Raw genomic sequence first — 26,257 nt, 5'->3', positions numbered from 1 at the left:
CCCCAGAACCTCACGCCCGTCCCGGACCCACCCAGGGGCAGCCAGTCTACCAGGTCAGTAACCCACGTCCGTCAGCACAGACCCTCCCCTAGCCCCGCTGCACGCAGCCACGAGGAAACCGTCACCTGAGAGCCAACAGAGCCCTTAACAGGCCATGACCGCTACCCCGGGTTGAGCCCCCCAAGGAAGATGCTCCTGGGGAACCCCCCGACGCCCTAAGCCTGTCCCTACCCCCACACCAATCACAACAGCGAAGGTGGGACCAAACTATGACCCCCCCCACCCCCCCCCCACCCCCACTAGGTGATGGAGCTGATCAAAGGAGCCCAGAGCAATTGATCTGATGTGGTGGCAGAGGCTGTATCACGACTAATGTAATCTAATAGATAATTTCTATATTGGTTAGAATTAAGATTGTTTTTATTTTTCCAGTTCATGAGGACTGTTTTCTTGGCTATGCATAGGGCAGTGAAAACCATATGGGCTATATTCTTTTCTGAAGTGACATTATCTAAGCTGCCCAACAAACACACTAAGGGGGAAGTTGGAATGTTACATTTCAGACACTTCGATAAGTCTTCACATATCTCGCGCCAAAACTTCTGAACTGGTGGACAGAACCAAAGAGCGTGGATATAATTGTGCGGTGTATTGGTTTGGCAGTGTGAGCAGTTGTTGGTAGAGGTAAAGCCCATCTTGAACATCTGATGACCTGTATAGTGCACTCTATGTAGTATTTTGTATTGAATTAATTGAAGACTGGGATTTCTAATTAAATGAAAGGTTTTTAAGCAAATCTGAGACCAGAAGTTTTGGTCTAAGTTAACTGATAAATCCGCTTCCCATTTTGCAATAGGCAGTGATAGAGAAGAAAGTCTTTTATTAGCAGGTGAAGAGAATTCAGTATAGCCACGGGAGACCAAAAACTAATTGCTATAGCCGGTTAGGTACAGTGCGACAATACTCCTCAGGAAAATCCAGCCGCTGGTTACGTAGCTGGTCCATGGAGTGAATGATATCCTGCCGGAGTTCTGAGGGAGCAAGTGCTGCTGGGTCCATTGTATGGTTGCGTCGTTTTTTTCATGAAACGGTTGTGGCAGGCAGGATGTAGGACCCAGAATGCAGGACACTCAGAAGGAGGAATAAACGCAAGGAGGCTGCTTTATTGCAGTGGAAAAACTTACACAAGAAAATACTTGCAAAACAGAAAACTAGAAAGTGGGAACTGAAAACAAAACACTGAGAAAGCAGGAAACTATCCCGGAGATCTCAGAGAGAAATACACACAGCATGTGGGGACGATGCCACACTATCCAGCTTACTTAGTTTGTATCAGCTTGTTCAAAAAGCTGAAAAACACAGTTCATTTGAGTTCAATTAGAAAACCTGAGTTTAGTCCACTTAATATTTTTAATTAAGCACAAGGTTGTACAATGTGTACATGTTCTTATATCCATCACATACAGATGCCCTTTGAGAGTGACATGGTTGGTGAGAAGAAACCTCCAGGGTGGAAAACAGGGAGTAGAAGGAGAGTGTATTAGAGAGGGAGACGTTCTAATGTTAGCCCTCCATCTCATTCGCCTGCTTTCCCTGCTTTAGCATCACTGCTGAGGAGAGAGAGAGAGGAAATTTCTCCATTGCAGAGGCAGTCAGGCAGAGGACAGCAGAGCGGAGGAATAAATCAGCCACAGTCTGGTCTCTGGTGACCACCCGCGGCAAGGGAATAGTGCAGAGAGAGAGAGTGTCAGCAAGGGCTCGGACTACAGACAAATAATGTGCTTCCACTGTATGTCCCTCTCCACCCAGCACCAGCGTGCTAAATCTGCCTTCACTCATTTAATGTCATACAATCCCACCCCTCCAATGAGCCCGGCCGTGTCCACGCCACCCTCCACCTCCTCTGACGAATTAGAATTACCTCGACTCTATCTCCCAGCTAAACAGTGTCTGATTTGGCAAATGGTCAAAGTGGCCATTATCTGAAAGCAGAGAGGCCAAAACACGATGAGCCTGAGGAGAAGATCAGCAAGGTGGAGGATGATGAAGGCATAGAGAAATGGGCAACAGATTATCCCTTTTATAAGTTAAAGATGCTGTATAACTAAACTGAGGACAAAGAAATACTGTGAGAACTAATACTATGGAGTGTTTTCTATGTATTCTAGGTCTGCAGTAAAGACTGGCATCAGATGGTTAAAGGTACAAAACTGTTTTTGCAGAATGAATAAAAAGTCCAATAAATTCCTGATGAAATTCAATTCAATTCAATTTTATTTATATAGCACTAAATTACAACAGCAGTCACCTCAAGGCGCTTTATAATGTAAGGTAGACCCTACAATAATACATTCAGAGAAAAACACAACAATCATATGACCGACTATGAGCAAGCACTTTGGCAACAGTGGGAAGGAAAAACTCCCTTTTAACAGGAAGAAACTTCTGGCAGAACCAGGCTCAGGGAGGGGCAGGGCCATCTGCTGCGACAGGTTGGGGTGAGAGAAAGAAGACAGGAAGATGGAATAACAGCAGTATAACAAGTACGTGCATGTTTTAGTGCAGTGGTGTAGTAATACTTATGCCACTGATAACTTTGAGGGTGAGCAGATAACTGCAAGAAACCAATTCAAATGAGAGAAATATAGGTTACTTCACCTGTTTTTGTTCTTTTTTTATTTCAACAATTTCTCAATTTCAGTCTAAAAGCATTTCTTATTATCGTCATCTGACTGAAAAAAACATTTTTGAAGTCATAGTATGAATAAAAGCAGTCTTTTGGAGATTTCAAAGGATTCAACTGTGGGTGTTACTCTGCCAGGTTTTAGTTTTATTCAGGCTGCTCTGCTCTGTGAGCCATCAGGGCAGGGCCATGGTTTTCCCTGAAACATAGGAAGGAAACAAAAAGGGAGAACACCAGCCCATGCTCACCGATAGGACACATTTAGTAATCCTTCCAATGATGTCTGAGTCCCAGTGATGGTTACCAGACCTGCAAATACCCCTACAAACACACACACACAATCCATTTTTTATTGTATTTGGGTCTGCAGCACTGTATTTCCTACCCTCTCTTAGCACCACACAGACACTGCACTCGAAAACAAAAATCCATATTATCGACCTTCCAGTGTCACCACAATTATTCTTTTGAAACAGCCATTGAAAACAAATTACATCTGCACTGCGTTTTCATCCGATTGCTCTGGGTGAACAATGCTTAGTGGCCAGGTTAGTCCGGCCTTCTCCGACCCCTCCCTGAAGGTTTGCTGTCCATACCGTAGAGTCGCTAATGACTGGGCTGTGTGGGTGTGTTAGCCATGAATCTGTTTTTACAGTCACCATACGAGGACATGAATTTATTATAGGATCAAGAAATTAAACAAAAATCCTTCAGAATAACACCAAAAATTTTCACTGCACCTAAGAGGGTGTGTGTGTGTGTGTGTGTGTGTAAGCAGCCTTTTGCTGTGTGATCTTATTCAGTGTTAGCGATTTCTTTCTACATATGTTTTTTCCCATATGCAGTATGGATTTAATATTGCTGATCTTCAGCATAATTGGCTGTGTTCTGGCTGGTTAAATTTACCATCAAATATTATAGAAGCAACAATAATTTGAATCCATAGAAAATATTTACAAAACCCTCATTTGCATTTCAAAACTAAGGTCAGGACTTCCTAAGTAGGTGCAGTTACATTTGTGACCAAAAGTAGTGGATTCTTATTTTAGTGTACATTCGCTGTCAGAGTGCCAAACTTGGTGAGAACATATATGATTCATATATGATTTATATATGAATCAATATGATGTTTAGGAGTGTTTGGAGATGGTGGGCATTTACCCACTCGGCACTGTAACCCCAACATGCCGTAACTCGCCTCATAACCTCAGCACGTCGGAGCAGTACACTGAAAAAAAATTGGAGTGACATTTACTTAAAAAAAGCTAGGCAACTTTTTCCACACAGAAAGTGCTTGTAATCTTTACTCGGGCTATTTCTAAGTAATATTTACTTACTAGAACCATCTATTTTTTATGTGAAATACACAAGCAAATTGCACTGGCAATACTCATCTATAGGTTGTAACTTTTACTCAGAATACCATTGCATCCAATTACAAAACCCAAGTGAACATTGCTGATATTTCTTTGTGTTTCTTACTCATCTTTTCTTTGTTATATTCTACGTAATTATTAAGTAATATTTATTATGAATGTACTAGTTAATATTAATTGAATTGAATAAATATTCTTATTATTCTATTAGATAATAAATCAATATTTTCCAAAAAAAATATTTGCAGCTTAAGAGACACTTTTATTTCACAGTTGAAATGACATAGATATATTTAAAATATCTACATAACATTATAACCACAAAAAACATGGCCTTAGAACTTCTTGATTGCAAATTTCAAAACAGAGCATATACACATATACAAAAAACAAAACAAAACATGCTATTCAAAAACTCAGTGTGCACTGTCCCCTTTCTTCTAATCAACTTTCAGAACACATACATCAACTCTGTCCATTAACAGTTGCAATCACTACCTTTGCAGACATTCTCAGAACGTTCAGGACAGAAAGAACTTTGAACATTTGAAATTACTGTCAGAAAACAGACAAAATGCAAACAAATTAATTGTGCTGGACAAAAGCACAAATAACACTGGAACACTCACGCTAAAAGTTTCTTGTGGAGAGACTGGACCTTTGGTGACATTTTAAGGATGTCAAGCTCAAGAAACAGCTTCTGAAATACCTCAAATGTATATTTCAGTTTCAGTGGGTAACTTAAGTTGACAGCATAGATGACACCCATGAGCAGGAGGCAAGCGTTTGTCACACTTCCGCAGTCCTCCAGAATTTCTGTCCCCTCAATGATGACCGACACGTTCACAGGATCTTGGTTTTCCTGTGCCACATTGGGATGGATTACGATGATCTTCATCATGTGATTACTGCAGTCCTCTTTCAATGCTTCTTGGCTGATGTCCTCCTGTAAAAACAAACAAACCACAATTAGAAATAACTAGAATAGATTCCAAGTAAAAGAAAAGGTTAAGAGAAAAATAAAATGTAAAAATAAAAAAAAGAGGTATACTCAATTTAGTATACTCAAATCAAACAATATTCATATGGCACTTTTCATACGTAAAGTTACAGAACGTGCTTCACAGAGGCTGACCCTGAGACAAAGAAAATCACTTTTGGGGGCCATCCAGCCTGGAGCTGTCCATGGGACGGCACGCTTGTTGGTAGACCAGAACCATTAAATCATTAAAATAGGTTATAAAGGTATAATCAAATTAAATACTCTTTTGCTCATAAAATAAAGTTAATAAGTGATCGTTAAAAAGTCAGAAAAAAACCAGACAAAAGGCAAGTTAAAGTTTAAGGCAGATAAGATAAAGATTAAATATGATTTAAAAAATAAAGGGTAAGAGCATAAAGATTTAAGAAATTAGTTAAAAGCCTGATTGAAAATATTAATCTTGAGTCTTTTTTAAAAAACATCACGAGTGTAGAGAATCTTTGACCTTCAATATATCATCACAAGTGAAGACCAGATTATAAGGTTAGACAATTTTAATACAGTCATTATAATCATCAGATACCTGATGGTCTTTGATCAGCTCCTCTCCACTCTCTCCAAGATACTCAACTAAGCAACGAATGATAATGTCCCTTCTGCCATCGACATGATGCTATTAAACCCAAAAAGAAAATTTATTGCAGAAAATACACAACATAACATATGTAACATACATACATAACAGCACATACAGATGTAAACAGAAAGTTACTCATGGAGAATGTAAGCCTGCAGCTACATTCTAACGTTGTGAAGTGTACAACTTAACATGAATTTCTCAACAATGTGTGTTAAGACAAGAGTACAGTGCATGTCATGATCTGTGGGTCCAGAAACTGTCTCTGCCCAGTGAGGAAAGTTTTCTGCCTCATCACTGGACATGCAAATGAATTTTTTGCAACATATCAGTACCTCCTATCACAATATTAACCAGTCAAGGACAGGAATTCCCACACACAAGAGTAATATTTTGGGAAATAAATGTATTGGAGTCTATGGGCAGCAGGAAGGGATCTCGCTGCACTCAGAGGGTCACTTTGAAAATTCTGTAAATTTCTCTGCTTTTGAGCGCATATTAAGGGAGAGATGACAGGTTTGTATACACTTGTAGAGACAATCATGTGCATAAATTGTTAATTGTGGCCACAGTGTCAGGATCAGGAGAACAGTTTCAGCCAACACAGACACTGATCAGATAAAGGACAAGTTTGTTATTTTAAACTTAAAGCTTTGTTTTCAGATTGTTTATGATGAAATCGAATGATTTTGATTGAAATTTGGACACATGCTGCTGGCCCGAGCTTTTTTTGGTTTCTGTGGTAGCACACCCCCACCCCCACAATGGCTTCATAGGTGCACTGGAACAATCCTTCCTAAAACGCATAAAACTGTCGTTTACAAAGATGTGAAACTCACTGAGTGGTCAGGAGTGTTCACTGATATGTTCACACAAAAATCGCTGCAAAAGATACTTTCCAACTGGTTTTTATTGTAGTTTTTGTCCAACTACATTGACTTGTATTAGATGTGCTGTGATGTACGGTATTAGTCCGCCAATATTCTATTCTATTATTCAAGCTCTCGGCGGAAGAATGTACAGGTGTAAGGCGTTTGAAAAAAAATAGGTCCAGTTTTACAACAAATGGTAAAACACCTGTTGGAAAGCATTTTTGCAACGATTTGTGTGTGAACCTATCAGTGAACACCCCTGACCACTCGGTGAGTTTCACGTCTTTGTATGAAGCCATTGTGGAGGTGGGGGTGTGCTACCACAGAAACCAAAAAAGCTTGGGCCAGCAGCATGTGTCCAAATTTCAATCAAAATCGTTCGATTTCATCATAAACAATCTGAAAACAAAGCTTTAAGTTTAAAATAACAAACTTGTCCTTTAAATAAGAGTGATACATTCTCAGTGTGTATGACCTCATCTTTTCCATTAGATTATGTAATTAAAATAATTTAAAATTTTACCTTATTCAGTGAGTCCAACATTGGTTTTATTTTGGTCCCTGCAGTCCCGCCCTTCCTTCGAAATATCTCCAGGAGTTTGGTGGTGTACCTGTCCAATCTGGACAAAAACGTTCGCTCCAGATGAATTGTGGTTATTCGCTTAAACTCCTCTTTGATCTGAAATGAGAGATAAAACACAAAATCATATCAAAGATGACTCACGAGATCTCATATACACTTAGTTGCTGCATGAACAAGAACTGGATTTACCTGATTTTCACAGAACAGAGAAGGCCACCTCTCTAAGAGGTCTTGGATTGCGGGGCAATCCTTGACAACCTCTTTTCTTCTCATAGCGAAAGACTTCTCCATTTTCTCATTAATTGCCCTCTCATTGTTCTTCTTCTTCATTTCCTTCAGCAAATCTAGTCTCTCCATCTCTAAGGTTTCCTCAGTCTCACCGAATGGCAGTGGTGGCAGATAGTTGACTTCAGCTTTTTTGGCCCTTTTAAAGCCTTTAAGTGAACCCTCTTCACTGGAGCATCATCTCTTCAGTGTGTTCACCTCGAGCTCTGGAATGGCTAATTGGCGACCTCTTAACTTTGCCCTGTAGTTGCCCATTTTATACTTTATCCTCCGTTGCCAACCATATAGGCCATTAAAAGACCCTGGCTCTTTGAGGCATGGGTATTTTGCTACCAAGGCTTCAGCAACAGCTAAAATCTGGACACCAGTTGGATATGCTGTGAAGCCAAATATAGTCTCTGCAAGCTTCTCAAGAATGCTACTAGTTACGCTTGGGTTGTTCAAAAGTGTGCCATCATTTTCATAAGCTTGCTTTCCTGCTTCCAGTGCAAGGTCTATATCATAAGAGAAGTCTGGTATTTCAAACTTAAATGGCCATGGCTTAGACCTGTAGGATGGTCCACTCTCATCTGGGGAGGACAACAGGATTGTGTCGCATACAGATGAGGAGGAGCTTGCTTCTGTAGATAGTGGAACTGGAGATTCAACTTCTGACATGTCCACAGTAGTGAGACTTAAGATTACTGGTTCAGTTTTTACTACTTTGAGGTTAGCTTTATCTTGTACTTCCTCAATCGAGGTCAAAGTGAAGAACTGACCATCGAAATCCATGTCCTGGTACATAACAGTGAATGGTCCTGTAATATCAAATGTCTCTCGAAGAACATCATTGAGGTCCTGAAGTGTGCTTGGGATGCCTGCAGGTAAAAGTAGTTTGTGGACATCATCCTCCCCAAAAATTATCCGCAGTTTCGCTGAGGGTGCCATATGAACAGGAAGAAGCTGCAACAACAGATGAGAAATACAGACATTTATTCACAAGCTTCTCTCCTCACATTTCAAAAGGATAGGCAAATGTGGTGCTTTAAAGTTGTCAGGCGTCTTCCTGCAAGGGTGTATGAAGCCAAAGGATAAAAATCTTTAAGCTCTCTTTGCTCAAGTAACTGCACACTCCCTGTGTTCTCCAGCTCATAACTCCTCAGATGTTCATTGTACCATGTACTTTGTTGTCTCACGAAAAAAGTCAGTTTGTTACAAATCACCATTATCTGTAACACTTCAGAAAAGTCAGGCAGTCCTGCAGTGGAACCACAACACAACAACATTCCCACTGCATAGTTGGTGCCTAAACTGCACACATTATTGGCAACATGCACAGCTGTAACAGCAGGGAATCTGCATTTCACCAGGTCTTTTAGATCATCTTTAAGCACATCTAAAGAGACCTCTGTTGTTTTTGTGACTGCAAGTGATGGTTTGACAGAATGTGATTGATGATATGCAACCATGAGCTGGTGCTTATTTGCAAGAGACAGCAAAATATTCCTGAAACAACCAGTGTGTCTGACTACCTTCTTGAAAAAGCTGTGTTTGGCCTCGAATCTCATTGTCCAGAGGGCAGCTAGGGGGCTAAATTCCCGAATGAGCTGAGGATAGTGCTCAAGGAAATGGTGCTTGGGAATGAGCTTATGTTGGGGGAAAACATCAAGGAATCTGCTTCGGTGTTCTGAAATGATGCTGTCAAGATAGCAAATGCTTTCTTCAGTATGGGCTCGAGACATGACAAGGTCCACAATGTCTTTCAGTGTCATCAGCATCTGCCATACAGGCTCTTGTTGGGGTACTTTTAAACCTATAATCAGAGGCAAAAGACGTAATAAGCACCAATTTTCATGTGCGTTGCCCCCTACTGATTTTCGAGTCGAAATGTTAGCAGGAATGAGATGAGGGCGATTTGTTTTATCACTCCACTTGTATGGGAAATTGGAAATGGCATCATTCAGTTCCATGAGAGAAAAATATTTTTTCTTGATCAAGTTATCAAATGCCAAAGCCAGTTCCACTGGAACAATGCCCTCCAGCAGATCATGTAAAACATCTGGAGGGTAACCAGATGTAACATGAAAATGCTCAAGTTTTTCTGACAATGCACACTGTTTTTTTACACCATAACAATGAGGGTGATCTGGACTAGACACAGCTGTCTGTACATGCAGTGTATGTTGATCTTTGGTTCTTTGATGAAAAGACCCAGATCTCACTTCATTGGACTGAAACTTGGATCGCTCCCCAACACAAAACCGGCAGATGTATGACCCTGCAAAGCTTTCGACAAATCCTGCCACAGAGTGCGCCCCCAAATTATCTGCCACCACACTGACCACAGTCCCTTTAATGGCTTTCCCTAACGCTGGAACAAAAATACCATCTTTCTCCAAGCTTTGGATATCTGTTAACAGTGGCTCTAAAACTCGCTGGAATCCAAACTGCTTGGTGTCTTCAGCCTTACACAGAATTGCAAGGTAGATTGATGTCAATGTGGAACGTAACTGCACCGGAATGTTTCCCAACACCCAATAGACAGCTGTGACTTTGTGCTTTTTTCGAGATGTCCCAAGAGGATTACATACCTCAAAGTCATCAACGTACAGGATGAGACTCACTCTGTTCTCCTCTACAGAGAAAAACTTGTTGTTTTGATAGTGAGATCCATCACGAAATGTCTGGTACTTAAAGTCATTTTCAGTTTTTTTTTCACCTTCAAATGTGTTTTCTTGAAACGACTTACTTAGGACCTGCACCAAGGAGGGCAATATTGGGACATACTGGAAGGTTTTGCCCTTTTTTTTTATCAAGTATGTGTTCTTCTGGTTCAACAACTGAAAAATGCTTCTTCATAAATTCTCTTCTCTTGTAATAAGTAGTGAAAGGGCCACCTGTCCCCAAGGCAGTACTTATAGGGTGTGTCTCACAAAGATTTTTCACTAAATCTGAGATAATGGCTGGATCCAGATCACAGTTATGGCTTTTCAAGGTGGACACCACCACATCTCTTAAAAGTGGACCAGATGCAGAGGTGGATATAAACTGAAGCTCATCTACTATTTCATCAATGCATTTGTTTGGGACATTGAACATGCTTTCTAACTTTAAAAATAGATGGCCAAATTTCTCTTTTATATCTTGAGACAACTCCTGTGGTTCCCCATCCCAAAGCTCTAAGCTCTCTTCCACACAGGTCTCATCCTGAGCAAACATGGGTTCATTAGGTTTGCTTTTTAATACTTCAGTTTTAAAATCCTCAAGGGTGTGTGACTGGTGTTTTCTGTGTCTATGTGTAGCAAAGGTGGAATAAATATTTATACTGAAGTTGCAGTTTTTGAAGACACATGCAACTACTTCAAACTTCCTTAAGTGGTTGTTAAGATGCTCAAAATACTGCTTCTCTGAATTAAAAAAAAACAGAGCAGCAAAGTAGACAAGTAAATGAAAGAGGTCCACTTTGTGTGACCATCTTCACATGGTGTCGAGACAAATGGGTCTTAAGGGCATTAAATGTTTTAAACGAGCAAGGGCAATCAGTGTGAAGACAAGGGAACGACTGGCTGCGACCACCATTTCCATGCTTTAGTCTGTAGTGTTTTAACAATCCCAACCTCTTCTCTGACTCAAAGCTACATATCTTGCACATCCATCTCATGTTGTGGCACCTTAAACAGACAAATTATGTGACAAGTTAAACCTAATCGTTACTAATTTGATCTTACCTTGTGGAGTTTAAACTAGCAGTCAGAAGGTCCTATGTTCTGTAAAAAAAAAAAAAAAAAAAAGGTTATCTATATGCTTTTCAACTAATTTCTAGTAACTCAAGGATGCACACTGATTTTTTTAAAATCTTTTTACGGTTAGTTCGGTGGCAAATTTAAAACAGGTCAATATGAAGACTTGAGTGAAATCGAGTGCGTATATCGTTTTTTGTTTTGTTATTTTTCAAAATACACCTCATGGCAGCTGTGCAGCAATTATTTTAAACTGGACTGTGGTCGTTTTATTCACAAAGACGTTAGTTAAGGCAGCAGGCGTGTGTTGTTTAGGTGGCCATCTAAGCTGTAAAGTGCTTTGGGAAATTCTGGACATACCTCCTGCCAGGAAAGTTAGTCAGCAAGTCTAGCAGGAAAATACACTATTTGCTAGCGCAGCTTCTTTCAGTGCGGAGAAACGGACTTAAGTAGGTGAGCCAACAGGAACATACAAAGTTTGTTCTGCTTAAAACTTACATTCATGGTTCTACTTCTTCCCGTTTCCGTCAAGTCTGCCAACCGTCGAAATCTGGACCATGGTATGTCTGAAGAAAGACCGCTCAAATGTGGGGAGGGGCTTTGACGTCATGCTCCGAATGCAGAGAAGGTGGCCATATTCACTGATGTCACTCCATTACATTTTACTTGGAAATATCAACTAATTAAGCCAATGAATTGGTTTAGTGAATATTACTTGGATCAAATGATTCAATTTACATACAAAACTGAGGACACATAATTACAAACAATCCTCAAGTAATGCACTACAAGAAAAACTGCTATTTTAAAGTAATAACACTGAATTTGTATTTTTTTGTAAAATTTATATAGCTAATTGAAATAATAATTACAGGGCCAAAAAAAACAGTGTATGCATCACGTGATAGAGTGGCGTGTGAGACCTGTCGGTGGTCTGGTTGAGCATTTGGAGCTTCGCTACCAACCCGGCATTTCATTTTCGACAAAGTTATCCCCGAGAGAAGTAAAGCAAGTGTGTAAGTCCATCTCTGAATGTTTGTAAAGCATTCCCACCTTAAGCTTAACAACCGATATATGGAGCGACTGCCTCTTCTCTCTCTCCCTCTCTTGCTGCTACTTCAATCATGAAACTGATCAATGATCAGCTGATCGGCTTTTCTGTCGTGAGTCCATCTCTCTTGTTTGTTTTTGCCCACTTTGCACCAGAAAGAGGAAACCAGCGGATAAACAACAGCAGCACGTTTGAACTTGATAAGCTGTTGTTAGAATTTATTTAATATTACTTTCTACACCAGGATCTTTTTCTATGTAGCTGATGGCTGGTAACTGTGCAGGGGCGGATCTAGCAAAGTTTAGTCAGGGGGGCCGATAGGGCATTAACAGGGAAAAGGGAGCACAAAGACATACTTTCCTTTCTTATTCTCATTTAAAATGTCTAGCTTTTAATAAATAATTATCTGACACCCAAAGTTTTAATTTGATGTAAAATGAATAGAAGTCCATTACTGTATATAGTAACTATTAAGTCTAATACCAGAATAGGAAGGATGGTGTAGGTTTAAGTTTATTAGATTGGTCAGTATTGCTGAACTATGCAATTTTGCATACAGGTATAACAGAATAGCTTTAGTGTTGTTGTTGTTTAAACTTGAGTATGAACTTATACAAAATGCAGCAAGATATTAAAAAACAGTTTTATTGATTAAAAAACACTATATCGGATTCATATTGGTATCGGCAGATATCCAAATTTATGATACGGTATCGGACATAAAAAAGTGGTATCATGTATCTAATATAAATATAGGGTAACGGAATACAGTTTGCATCTATTCAGAAGCAAACAGCTGCCTGTCATCATCTGAAATGCCACATAGGGGGAAATCTCACTGTTTATATTTCTCATTTCTTCATGCACTGTGCCTGTTTATTAATTACCATGTTGGTAACGAATCACCAGCAGAACTTTCCACTCCTATTGTCACATTTTTTTGCAATTGCAGCATCGGGCTGTTTTTTTTTTTCTGCTTAGCACATCTATCTGCCCTTTGCATAAAATAAAATAATACATGAACACAAAATGCAATTAAGAAGTGACTCAGTTTAATTCTGACATGGAGATGAGAGGAAACAAAAACACTCAAAACAAGTGTTTTTTTTCTGCAGTTATCTCTTAGTAAATGAATTCACGTGGACCTACGTAATTAATTGTTTCACTGAAAACTTATCAGCAAGTTAATTAATAAAAATAATCTTTCAGGTAAAATTCTGATCCTTTAATGGCTCCTTCCTTTGAGTTTGTTCTCTTAAATACTGATACAGTAGGAGTATGATATTATAGTCACTGATTATTTTGTGAAAGCATTTCTGATGGACATTCCTTCAGCGTTACACTGAACCAGCTTGCTTGATCTAACAGTATTAGCCTGCCTTCAACAGTATTGGGACAATATGACAATGAGCAAAAACAACAAATATCCAGCTGGCACACTTGGTAATTAATCCTGGCTCAGCCTCCCTCTGCCGAGCAGTAGAGCAAAGGCTAGAAGGCAGGATCCCTTTGTTAAGCTTTGACCACACAAGTCACCTCACCGGCCCTCCCGAAGCGGGGAAATGCCAACTTTGGAGTATTAAGAAAACCAATAGCCTTGTTGACATGAACACGGAGGCCTAACCCCCGCAGCCTCTTCATATGAAGCATTGATTTTTCTGTCCAGCTGCAGCATTGAACCCATTCATTCTCTATGGCCAACTCACACACTCACACACACACACAGGACTGGCTAAATTCCTCTCTCATCTTCTCAGTCTTACCTTGGGGGTGAAAAGTTGAGGATTAAAGTCACCCCTCCTCTTCCAGGTTTCACCACACACAGACATACTTACAGAAACATGTGGAATGACCACTTTCATGGCACCAGAAACATGACAACAAACCAGAAAAAGCAATGGCAGATAGCTGTGCCTCCCTGATCTGGGGCTGTTGGAGGTCTGGGCTTCTTCCTTCTCATTGCCACCAGGCATTGCTCATAACAGATCATCTGACTGTTGACGTTTTCTCTTCAATAGTGTAAACACAGTAAAATATTATTTTAGATGTAATTATTCATCTAATGAAGATGCTAGAACATGGTCTGGATCATTCCAACCCACTTTAACCCCTGTGTATTAGTTCTTTGTTGGATTTTTTTTTCCTTGAGAAGACAAATTTCAGTTAATGTTCATCTGCTGTATATAGTATTTTAGGACTCAAACTTCTTCTCTGGTTTCCTCAGAATTTTTAAGGACACACTGCACACCATGTTGATATATGCTGACTTTACAGTTAACAGCTTTTTGGAAATCCCCTTGTTGGTACAAAAATCCCATTTTATGTATTCCAGCTCTGTTATTGTTGGTATTTTTCATACAATCAGCTCAAGAAATGGGAACAAATGAAGTGTCTTGTGACAGGCTGCTGGGAACAAAAAGTCTAAAGATATAATTTAAAACAGATTCTTTGCCAAGTTGTCTCTTATGTTTAGCCACAACACTGGTTCATCCCATGAGTTAGCAGCCTTCTTTCAAAAGTGTTTGGTTCAATAAAAATTGAATTTATCTGATCATAGAGCAAGAATTCCTGATCATTTTTTTCTACTCTGGGGTCATTATGATGTCACAGAGATGGAATATTCTTGTGTGGTCCTTTCAGGCACAGAAGGTGCACCCACCTCGTGGTCAAACTTTCTGTTTATGAAGGGCAGCCAATTAGAAGAATGTTTTCTTCAAGGGAGAGCTGCTAAAATGGCTTGTTTCTAAGCGAGGGCCTGCACCAAGCATCGGGATAAAATAAAATACGATTGTTTTGAGGTGGGAGTCATGCAAAGCTACTCAGAACAATATAAGAATAAAACTGTGGAGCTGAAATGAGCTGAGGTCACCTTTAGAAAAAATACAAATTGGCTGCAGTGGAGGTGGAGATATGAACTCTGAGGTATCAGAATAAAAGAACAAACAGGTCCACTTCAGGGGGAGGGTATGGAGGTGATGAAGCTATAGCCTAAATTTTAGGAACTGTAGGTTTCATGGTCAGCCATGAAGACTATAATGGGGCGCATCTAGTTTTCTCATTCTTGGTCATTATTCTGTTATTTTTTAAGTGAACAAAGAGTTTCTTTCGACACCCTTTTTTCTGACTTATTTTGACCTTTATTAAATAACTACACACATGCACAGGCTAAGTTGTACAACTGTTAATATAAAGGTATTAGCATGTGATGCAAGAAGAGAAACTCATCAAATCAAAGGCTGGAATAAAAGAACTATCATTTGCTCCCTTACCACCAGCACATTAGTAAAAGCACAATATCACAACTGGTTCATCTCGCTTCAGGCCTCGCTGTGAGACATTATCAGACATTAGCATAGGGAGAGCTAACAAAGAAAGAAGGAGAAGGAAATTAAAAAAGAAGCACATTTTCAAAGCATCGGTGTACCCAGTGTCATTAAACATTTATGGAAGTCTTCCCTTTCTGTGATGAGCAGCTTGGTTTAAGCAGAGACGTGCTGTGGAACATATCAGGAGGAAAAGTCATAGTTTCAATTAATTTTTCTGTGGCATTTAAAGAAACAGGCAAATTCATGTATACTTTGCTTGTTTAGTGAATTAGCCATTAATTGAGCTACTGTAGTAAACAGCCACAGTTTACATAAAACATTCCAGTATACTGAAATCAATTAAAGATGCAGGGAACAAGATTCTGATGTAAATATGGAAAAGTAAAAACTTCAATATTGCACATTTACATATGAAGTGCTACACTCCTGTATTATTTTAGGCTCCTTACCTCACTGACTACATAACCTTCTGTACCAACTCCATTGCCCATGCTGACTGTCCATTGTTACCCAAATAGCAAGCCGTGGGTGACCAAGGACATCAAAGCACTCCTCAATGACAAAAAGAAGGCCTTCGGAGCAGGCAATAGAGAGGAGGTGTGAATGGTTCACGTATTAAAGGGCAATATCAGAGACTAGATACTTACCTGTAGTCAGCCTGCAATCCACAAACAGCTCTCTCTCCCTCCTCATCCATATTGCACCATAGTCTCCTGTAAAAGTCCTGACACCCCTCTCCCAACCAACATGTTCACACATGACCAGGTTCAGTGACAAATGAGAAGACTCCACTCAGGCAAGCCTGCTGGACCAGACGGGGTGAGTAATGCAATGCATTTATATGGATTGCATTTATATAGCGCTTTTCGAGACCCTCATAGCACTTTACAATTCCACTATTCATTCACTCTCACATTCACACACTGGTGGAGGCAGCTACAGTTGTAGCCACAGCTGCCCTGGGGCAGACTGACAGAAGCGAGGCTGCCATATCGCGCCATCGGCCCCTCTGACCATCACCAGTAGGCGGTAGGTGAAGTGTCTTGCCCAAGGACACAACGACTGAGACAGACAGAGCTGGGGATCCAACCGATCGAAACCTTCCGGTTACAAGATGAGCTTCCCAACCCCCTGAACCACGGTCGCCAAACACCTGCGACCCCCCAGCTTTCTTTCATAAATTGTTCATGTTGAGTCTGAGTCTGCAAAATTCAACCTTTTAGGCCAACCCTGCTGGGTGATAACCTGACAGCAATGCAGGTGGATGCCACTCTTGTGTCCTGGATTATTGATTACGTGACAGGAAGACCACAATATGTGCACCTTGAACAACACAGGGGCACCACAGGGGACCATCCTCTGCCCTTTCCTCTTCACCATCTACACAACAGACTTCAGCCACTGCACAGAGACCTGCCATCTTCAGAAGTTTTCTGATGACTCTGCGGTGGCTGGATACATCGGTGAGGGTGATGAGTCAAAGTACCGGGCTGTGGTTGATCCTTTGTCACGTGGTGCAAGGAGAATCAACTGCAGCTCATTGTGGGAAAGCCCAAGGAATTGATTGTGGACAGGAAATCCTTGACCCCTGTTTCAATCCAGGGGGTCAATGTGGAAATTGTGGAGGACTATAAATACAAATAGTCCATCATATGCACTCAGATAAATATCACAAACTATAAATCATCATTGTTTCACTGTTCATCCAAACATCAGTAAAACATTCGTAGCATGTATCCAACTGATTACATAGACTCTAACCCTAGAGCTGTTTTCCCTTTTTTGTTGGTTATCACATCACATCCATCCACTGATGTTGCTTTCTGAGTTAAATCTGCTCAGTCAGTTGTTTCCTCATTCTTCTTTCTGGCTTTTGGGGTGCACTACAACAAACATCATCTGCTTCCATCTCACCCTAACCCTAACATCCTCCTCTGTCACACACACCTTCACTATCCATGTATTTTCTCTGAGGTCTTCCTCCTTTCCTCTTGCTTGGATGCTCCATCTTCATCATCCTTTGTCCAGTATATCCAATCTCCCTCCTCTGCACACTTCCAAATCATCTCAGCCTCTCTGACTCTAAGCTGTCCCTCTGATGGACTCATTTCTTGCCGATCCTGCTCACTCCAGCTTAGACCCCACCGTCTACAAACCATCTTGTAAGGCTTCCCTTTCACTCTTGTGGCTTGCCTTCTATCATAAACCACATCTGACACTCGTCTTCACCCACTCAACACTGCTTGGACTCTTTTCTTGACCTCTCTTGAGCACTGCCTTTTTTTTGGATGGTGGGTATTTATTTACATTAACTCTGCTACTTGCATGCTCATGATCACACCTGTCTCCCTCTCTTTCAAACACATATTCTATCTTGTTCTACTGAGTTTCTTTCCTTTTTTCTATTGAGCATACCTCAAAGTGATAAAAGGACGCACCTAAACACAGCATTACAAGACACTCGAGTGTTTATTTACAACATATATTTTTCTTTTCCACACATTCTGGTCAACTTTTCCACTGCCATGTAAAATAATGCTAAAGCAGGAAAATACAAAAGAAGTGTCACGACTCAAAGCCAAGATGGCGTTTACAATGAAAGCAAAAACTTGGCGTTAGTCTGGGAAGCCGTGAGTGAAGTAGTGTCTGCAGGCATGGTGACACTCTGCACCGAATTGAGGAGAGACTGATTAGAATCACAGATCTTCAAGACGACCTTAGAAATCAAATGGAGGAATTTGGTGCTGAAATGAATAATAACATTCAGGAATTGGTAAACAGGATCAGTCAAATGAATATCCTTCCAAAATTACTATACTTATTCTTGTCACTTCCTGTAGAAATTCCACAGAAATAGTTCAGAGAATGGAACAAATGTGGGTGAAAGTGGTCAATGATTACAAACTACAAAAATAGATAAAATTTTTAAGGTGGCCTGCCCATGATGCTGGTTTTAAGCCACCAATACAAGACAAGATACGGACAGTGGGTTCACTGCAGTTTTACATCTATATATTCAATATATAATTTAGGGAATAGCAATGGTCTGGTTCCACACTTTAAAAACAGTCTTTTTCCACCCAATGTCACACTTCTTTATTGCTCCCAAGCAGAAGTCAAAACAGATGGGGACTGGAGAATGCTGCCTAACTGGTCCAGGCGCTTGTCGATGTGGAGCATGGGATAAGCATCAAACTGTGACACTTCATTGTGGTAGTCAACACAAAACCATATAAACCCATCTTTCTTTGCCACAAGAACTATGGGCTACACCATGAAATGTGTGACTCTCCCAATACTCCCATCTTTAGCATTTCAGGCAAGTCCTTCTGAATAATTAATCTCTTATGTTCAGGTAATGTGTAGGGCCATGAACACACCATCGGGCTTTGGTGTGTTTCAATCCCTGGTGCTTTGTGAGAGTGGTAAACCAGGGCCACATCTGCAAAACACAAAAGGAGAGAATTCCAGTGTTCCTGGGACACCTCCCACACTGCAAACAACAGACGGTGTAACCAGTGACCCAGTTGCGTTCATCCTCATGAATGAAATTATGAATCATGGATTTTAAACTCTTATTTAGCCGCTCCATCAGCCCGTCACTCTGGGGGTGGTACACTGTGGTCTGAGCAGATGCCCAATTAATGCCCAATAATTCATACAGTTCTTTTAGTGTGTTAGACGTTAACAATGTGCCCAGGTACGTGAGTATCTCTTTCAGGATGGCAACTCGGGAGATGATCAGAAACCTGCTGGACCTGGGCCAATCCATTCCCAGAATTAGGGAGTGTATCAGGAGTAGGTAACTGTAGCCTTCAGTTTATATGTTTTGCTCTTATATTTTATTTACACTGGGACAATTGGATATCTGTGAATGTCACCATTCACCTACCTGACCTCCACCCACTCTGCCCCAACAGTGCCCCCAGCCAAATCCGGGATCCACCATAGCCTGGTGTATACAGAACAGCTGACTGACCTCAGAGTGCAGTCGCAGCAGAAGTGTCCCAATCACCTGCATCTCCAGCACTTCTGCTTCAACTGTTACAACTGCGGGTGTGGTACAGGATCCATAGTCACCAGGCCCTGTGGGAAAATGTGTCCCCTAAACTGGGGAAGATAAAACACAAAACACTAGGTACAAAGAAAAAAAACAATACAAAAACCTGGAACTGGGGATGAGAGACCTGAGAAACATGAGGGAAAGTAAGCAGATGGACCAACAACAGACAGCAGAGAACAGAGGACGAAATACACATGGACAACCACCTTTTGTATTTATTTGTGTTCCAGTTTAGCTCATCTAGTTAGTTTCTAGATTGCTGTTTAGTCCTTTTTTTTCTTAGTTCCTTTTGTCATCTTCCCCTATACTAACTCTCTCTGCTTCGTGCATCTGCCTGTCATGTTTCATGTCTGTGTGGTTCTTGTTGTCAAGTTTGTGTCATGTCTACGTCTCCATGTTTCCTGTTTTATTTTGGAGGAGTCTACTGTGCCTTTGTCATTGTATTTAGTTTCACTTCCCCTGTCCTGTCATTATGTTCATGTCTGTCAGCTGCTTTCCCCATGTGTTACCACTTCCCCAAATCAGATCCTGTGTATTTAAGTCCTCTGTTTTCAGTGTGTCATTGTCAGGTCATCTATTTTAGTCAGAGTGTTTCATATTTTTCTTAATTTTTTGAGTTTCCATGTTTTTTTCACGTGCCATCATCCCACTAAAGGATCGCCTTTTGTTCAAACATCAACTCGTCTCCTCAGTGTCTGCTTCTGGGTCCAATCAACAAAACACACCAGCGTACCCCGCTGTGACAAGCGCCTCTAGCTGGTTGTCGTACCACAGCTCGGGTTTCTGCACCACAGTGATATAAGGACACAACTTTGCAAAACTTGACACTTGAGTCTTTATTTACAGTGGTTTTTGTCTTTTACACAGGTCAGCTTTTGAGCTGTCGCACACCAGCTTACTCCACACACAACTCCCTCTAGGGACAAGATCCACAAACTGTTTTTACTAGAAGACTACTTTTTAAATCTATACATTTTGCATAATTTCTGCATCTCACCATATGATTTATGCTGCAGTCTCAGTGTGAGCTGCACAATGTGATTATTCTGAGTATATGCACAGTCTGAACTTCTTGTTCCTACATGTGTGGTTAGTGATGTGGCCTCCCAGTAGGAAGGTTCTGGGTTTGAATCTGCTGCTCATATAAGGAATCTGTTGACGTACTGAGAAAAAAGAGACTTTTCACTTGCCAACTACATGTAGAGAGAAACTGATGTCTTTATAAGGATTTATAGTAAGTCATTCATTATTTACCTTTTATCCAAGTCTCAACAGCAACCTTATAAGCAGATGTCCAGACCTCCCTCTCCCAACCACCTCCTCCAGCTATTCTGGGGAGACACTGAGATGTTCCTTAACCAGGACAAAGACTTAAGCTCTCCTGTGTATGCTGGTCAGTCCCGTGTCTCCTCCCAGTTGGACATCAGAAGTCTCACCTACGAGGCATTCAGCCACATACTGAACCACCTCACACACACACGCTCCCCTCAGAGTCCCTGCTGAGTGACTAAGCCCAGACCCCTGATCTCAGCTTAAATATATATACTATAATGGTCAGCAGTAAAGAAAAAACTATGTTTAATGTCTGATTAATGATAAACATGAAAACTGCAGTGCCAATGAGGTGCAATTTTCTTCCTCATTAACAACTTTGTTTTGTCTTTTTTTTCCGTTGTCTAAGTTTTCTCATTCTGTTCTCAGGATCACACAATAAGAAAAACCCCCTCAAACTAGTATCCTGTGGCAAATGTTAGTGGTGCAATAACAAGGATGTGATGAGGATTTAGACTGCATAATTGTTTTGGAGTTGCAGACCTCGTGAAAAGTATTAATTTATTTTATTTTTCCTGCCTCTCTCTTGAAAATGCTGAATTGACCAAATAACAGATAGGATGCATTTCTGCCCTGGGATATTTATCCCTGGAAAATTGTGGAAAATCCCGGGAAAAGTGGAGATTGTGTGATCTCTTCTAACTGTGACAGAGGAAAGAAAGAGAATGCCAAAGGAAAGCAGAAACTGTAATCACAGTATGCTTGAGGGAAATGTATGCAACTCGGAAGGAAAAAAGGAACCATTACATCCAGAGACTTGCCATTGTGAACAACTGAAGGGAAACTAGTGCTGCACTTTCAGTAATCAAAGCATGTCGCAGTGCGACCATAGGGACAGCATGTTAATGCAGCTTAGTCTCTAATGCACAGTTTGACTAGGTGTTTCTTTGGTTCTCTGTGTACTGCTGCTGTTACACTGTGGAAACATACATCTGGAATTAGGCTCATTCCCATGAATATGAAGTGCTCCTTGATCTACGTCAAAGCAATACAAAGTCATGTTTTAAGCATGCTCTCCTATTTAGTCCCATTTTACCTTTTGATAAATCCACGGAGCATAAATAATCTGCTGTCCTCTTCAGTACTAAAAAGCATTTTAATTTTTTTAGCTTGTTATTTTGGTTCTCCTACACTGCTTCTAAAATCAGTATTTGCAGGAATATATCTGCAAAGCACACAAATGATTTAAACTGAGCTTGAGGAGCTGTTGATGTCTGTGTTGGTGTTTTCTGTGTGGCTAAGCCGACAGACCACAAATTTGAAGACTGGGTGCAGGAGGTAACCGATGACCACTGTCACATTACTCTCAACATATGCTCATTACTGTCTGGACACAGATTGAGCTTCATTATGATTTTTATTGAAGTAGTTCTCAATGACGAAAAAGCAATCAAGGAAACAAATCATCGGATGCACAAAAGTTATTTTCATCTTTATTCCCTCCTTCCGCCTGTGGCATTAAAGCTGCTCACTCTTGAGTGCCAACAAACTGCTTTTTTCAAACAAACACCAATTCTCTTTTCTTTCTGATGGGGCACTGAACCTTTCCTCAGTGGTGTATGCACCAGCAAACATGCTGATACGATCTTAAAGGTCATGTTCTTTTCACGCTGACAGAGGCCTTCCAAAACTTTGACGAGGGGGTCCCTCTAAAGGATAGCACTGCTACACTGCAGCAGCTGCAGCAGCTCAAGCCAAAGCCAAACTGATTAATGCTCTGCATCAAAAATTCTTTTTCCTATTCAACCTGTATTTCCAAGGTTCAGCCATGCTGAACCAGGATGGACGGTCTTACCTACGGAGGTGTATAGGCATAAGATGATTATCAGTGACAAGCAGCACTACTTTCCAGCTGTGTAAAATTAACCAAAGTTAAGCAGACATCCATCCATAAGTAAACCTTCAGATAGTGGAGAGAGGATTCAGGCTTTGAGTGAACTTTAAAGTTAAATTAGAAAGTCATTATTAAATTATTTTTTTTAACGTTTTCTTTTAGAAAGTGAAAGGCCTGGCGTGCAGGTGATTTCTGTGTGTGTGTGTGAAATCTCAGTCTAAATCTTCTTGTGTGCTTGTGTCAGAGTTGGACAACTCTCCTCGACAGCTCCTCTCTTGCCTGCCTTGTTTTTAAAAGGCAACCATAATGGCCGGTAAGGACAGCCTTAAGAGCTGCTGGCAGCTTGAAGCTTGACGCAACCAAAGGTCATTGATTCCCCCCTCTACAGTGCAGCTCGCTGCCTTTTTTTTTTTAAACAATTCATCGAATTTTGGCATTTTGTGAACACACACAGGACAGCTCACCGACAAGCCGACCTTGACAGCGAATTGGATAAATAAACCTTCAATTTAGCTGCTCTCCTGCACTCCTTCCTCAGCACAGCTCGCCAGCTCAGGCAGCGAGTCCCACCGGGAGCCTTCACCTATCCATATCGCTCAGCCCACGCTCGGCTTGGTGCTTCCCTGCCTCTTTCCTGGCCTGTCTAACCAAGCTGCCCTCAGTGCTGTGACAAACACGGCCTTAAAGATAAGCTAACAGCCCCCTTGCGCTCCAGTCAAAGTCAATCCTCCCTCTGCGTCTAAAATTTAATGCCAATTCAATCCCTCAGGCTCATCCATCCCATTTTCACAGCTGACACCTACCCTCCGCCTTCACCACAAACACATGCGCTGACATGCATACAGCCGCACACTCCTCCATACCTATCAGATGGGCTGCAGCATCCTGTGGGAGAGGCAGGCAGTGAGAGCATTACTCCATAACACGTAATGACATGGCATTTAATGATACTGTCCAAAATGATCGGGGCCTGCTGCTCTGCATGGAGGCCAAGCTGCCCTGCTGCGCCGGATAAGCTCGGCTGGACCTGAGTGTGTGTCACCACGTGTGTGTTATTTCCTACCACAGCAAAGGCAATACTGTATCTTTCACTCGTCCTGTCGCCTGATGGGATGTGACACTTACCTCCACTGCACACTGCCATCGCTCCTCCATCACCTCACCTTTGCATCTCCTCCTGCTCTTCTTTTTTCTTTTCATTTGTTCTGCTGTCCTCTCTCCTCTGCTTCTCTTTTCAGGTTTCCTTTTTCTTGTAACACAGAGGTTTCCTCGAACAGTAATTCAGCGTCTAACCACTGTCAGTATTGTGTTCATAGTAGAAATGTCTCAGAAAGAATATGTAAAAGAGAATAGAAAGCTGCACTCATCCACCCAATGAAAAAAACACACGGTCTTCAGGTGTTCTAAAAACATTAATTCTAATTTCACTTATGATTTTCTAGAATTATGTAAACAAGATAATCACAGTACAACTTTATTTATTTTTGCTGCAACAGTCTCCTGTTGTTAACTTGTCAGTCACAGCCATTACCTTTCACTCACATTTTAGTTCAGCTTGAGGAAGACGACCTGGAGAGAGCTTGAAGTCAGCAAGATCTGACTGAAGGAAGTAAAAGTTAAAGGTGTTTGTAGGTGAACTTGTGAAAGGAACATTAATAGTTGCAATTGCCTTTGTCTCCAGGTTGTTGAGGGTCATGGTTTTGGCCCTGTCAGTTTCCCAGATATCCCACTGTGTCCCAGGTTGTGGTACAAAAAAAATCCCCTCAGGATGATTCTTTACATCTTTTATCACTTATTATATTCTGAGGGTCAGGCAGTGAGGTGATGGGATCTCAACTCTCATTTCATGTAATTGTCATGTATTTCTGTATTTCAGTGATTCTTGAGATAAGGGACAAAACATGTCCGGCAGCTAAAACCCAATTTTGTGGTTAAAAGTATGCATACAAGTGTTAACCCAACTGCCTAAAAGACAAACCAAGGAAATTTTATATACAACAAAAATATGATTTAGCATTTTTTATACATATTTATTTATTTTAAATGGTACAATACATTACCAGTACCTTAAAAATCCATTGTCCAGAAGCACGTGTGATAATATTAAAATACAGAAAAATAAATTAAAAGTAATGTAAAATTAAATATCATGGCTCTCGTCACTAAGTATTTAAGTCAATACCTTATATAATATCAAAATATGCAATTGAAAATTTATTTTTACATATTATTTAAGTGATTAAAATCGTGTCCAGAGTTTTTGTCAACACCATCAGATTTTTTTAAAAGTACAAAAAAAGTCAGGAATTATTGTGGGCAGCTTAAACTCTGAGGAAGCCCTTTACCACTTCGTGTTGGATAGACATGCCATGAGGTCACTGCTGTGATAATTTCTTTCATTTTAATTTCATTTATTGCACACATTTCTGATAAAGCTCTGTGTCACAACCATAGTGCGTCAACACCAAAGTCACACTAATCCAAGATTTAATTGGGGTTTTTTTTGTAAAAAGAGCTTAATTTAGGTAGATCGTAGAGGCCATAAGCAACTGATGAAAAATAAGATGGCTTCTATCAGATAAACATGTGTTATGAGAGAAAATCGGGTATTTTGTCAAGAACCATCAGATGTCAACACCATCAGGATTTTTCTCTGACGGCGTTGACCCTTTTTCTAATGGTGTTGACAAATGCCAAAAAAGTGTGCTATTCACCATTTATCAATGAATGAATGAATGAATGAATGAATGAATGAATGAATGAATGAATGGGGTTTATTGCCAAATGTTGAGCAGGTTTACAACATTAGGAAATTGCTGCGGTGCTTCAGTGCAAACATAGTGTCATAAATAGCACTTAAATAGACATGGAAAAAAATAAAAGTAGGGATAAGAATTAAAAGTGCTACGTGGAAAGATATGTGCATGAGATATACATGAGATATATACATGAGAATAAGAATTAAGAGTGCTACGTTGAAAGATATATACATGAGTGCAGGTGGTGATCAGTGCCAAACATGGAATGATGCAGTGACACAGCGTAGGGTCATGTGTTAGTGGCGGGTACAGTCATATGGTTATTGTTCATGTGTCCAACAGCAGAGGGGAAGAAACTGTTCTTATGGCGAGAGGTTCTGGTGCGAATGGACCGGAGCCTCCTGCCTGAGGGGAGCAGGTCAAACAGACTGTGTCCAGGGTGAGAAGGGTCAGCTGAGATCCGAGCTGCACGCCGCAATGTCCTGGAGGTGTACAGGTCCTGCAAAGATGGGAGTCTGCAGCCAATCACCTTCTCAGCAGAGCGCACAACACGCTGCAGTCTCTGTTTGTCCCTGATAGTGGCTCCAGCGTACCACATGGTGATGGAGGAGGTGAGGATGGACTCGATGATTGCAGTGTAGAACTGCATCATCGTCCGTGTTGGCAGGTTGAATTTCTTCAGCTGCCTCAGGAAGTACATCCTCTGCTGGGCTTTCTTGATGACGGAGGTGATGGTGGGCTCCCACTTCAGGTCC

General features: G+C 40.8%; 1 protein-coding gene across 1 annotated transcript; it reads right to left on the bottom strand.

Annotated features, from left to right (window-relative positions):
- Positions 1-4,609: 4,609 nt before the first annotated feature.
- LOC146718029 (uncharacterized) lies at positions 4,610-7,695 on the bottom strand. Its single transcript, XM_085463334.1, has 4 exons — positions 7,323-7,695; positions 7,074-7,229; positions 5,625-5,714; positions 4,610-5,005 (listed from the first exon to the last, which is right to left on the bottom strand). Exons 1-4 carry the CDS (start codon positions 7,488-7,490, stop codon positions 4,685-4,687), a joined length of 735 nt encoding a protein of 244 aa, XP_085319460.1. The 5' UTR covers positions 7,491-7,695; the 3' UTR covers positions 4,610-4,684.
- Between the last annotated feature and the right edge of the window lie 18,562 nt (positions 7,696-26,257).

This window comes from Copadichromis virginalis, linkage group LG1 (assembly GCF_057382275.1).
Source record: "Copadichromis virginalis isolate Kocher_CV1m ecotype Utaka linkage group LG1, C_Virginalis_male_GT1.1, whole genome shotgun sequence".
In the NCBI taxonomy this organism is placed as follows: domain Eukaryota; kingdom Metazoa; phylum Chordata; class Actinopteri; order Cichliformes; family Cichlidae; genus Copadichromis; species Copadichromis virginalis.
This window is presented reverse-complemented; position numbering and strand designations above follow the sequence as displayed.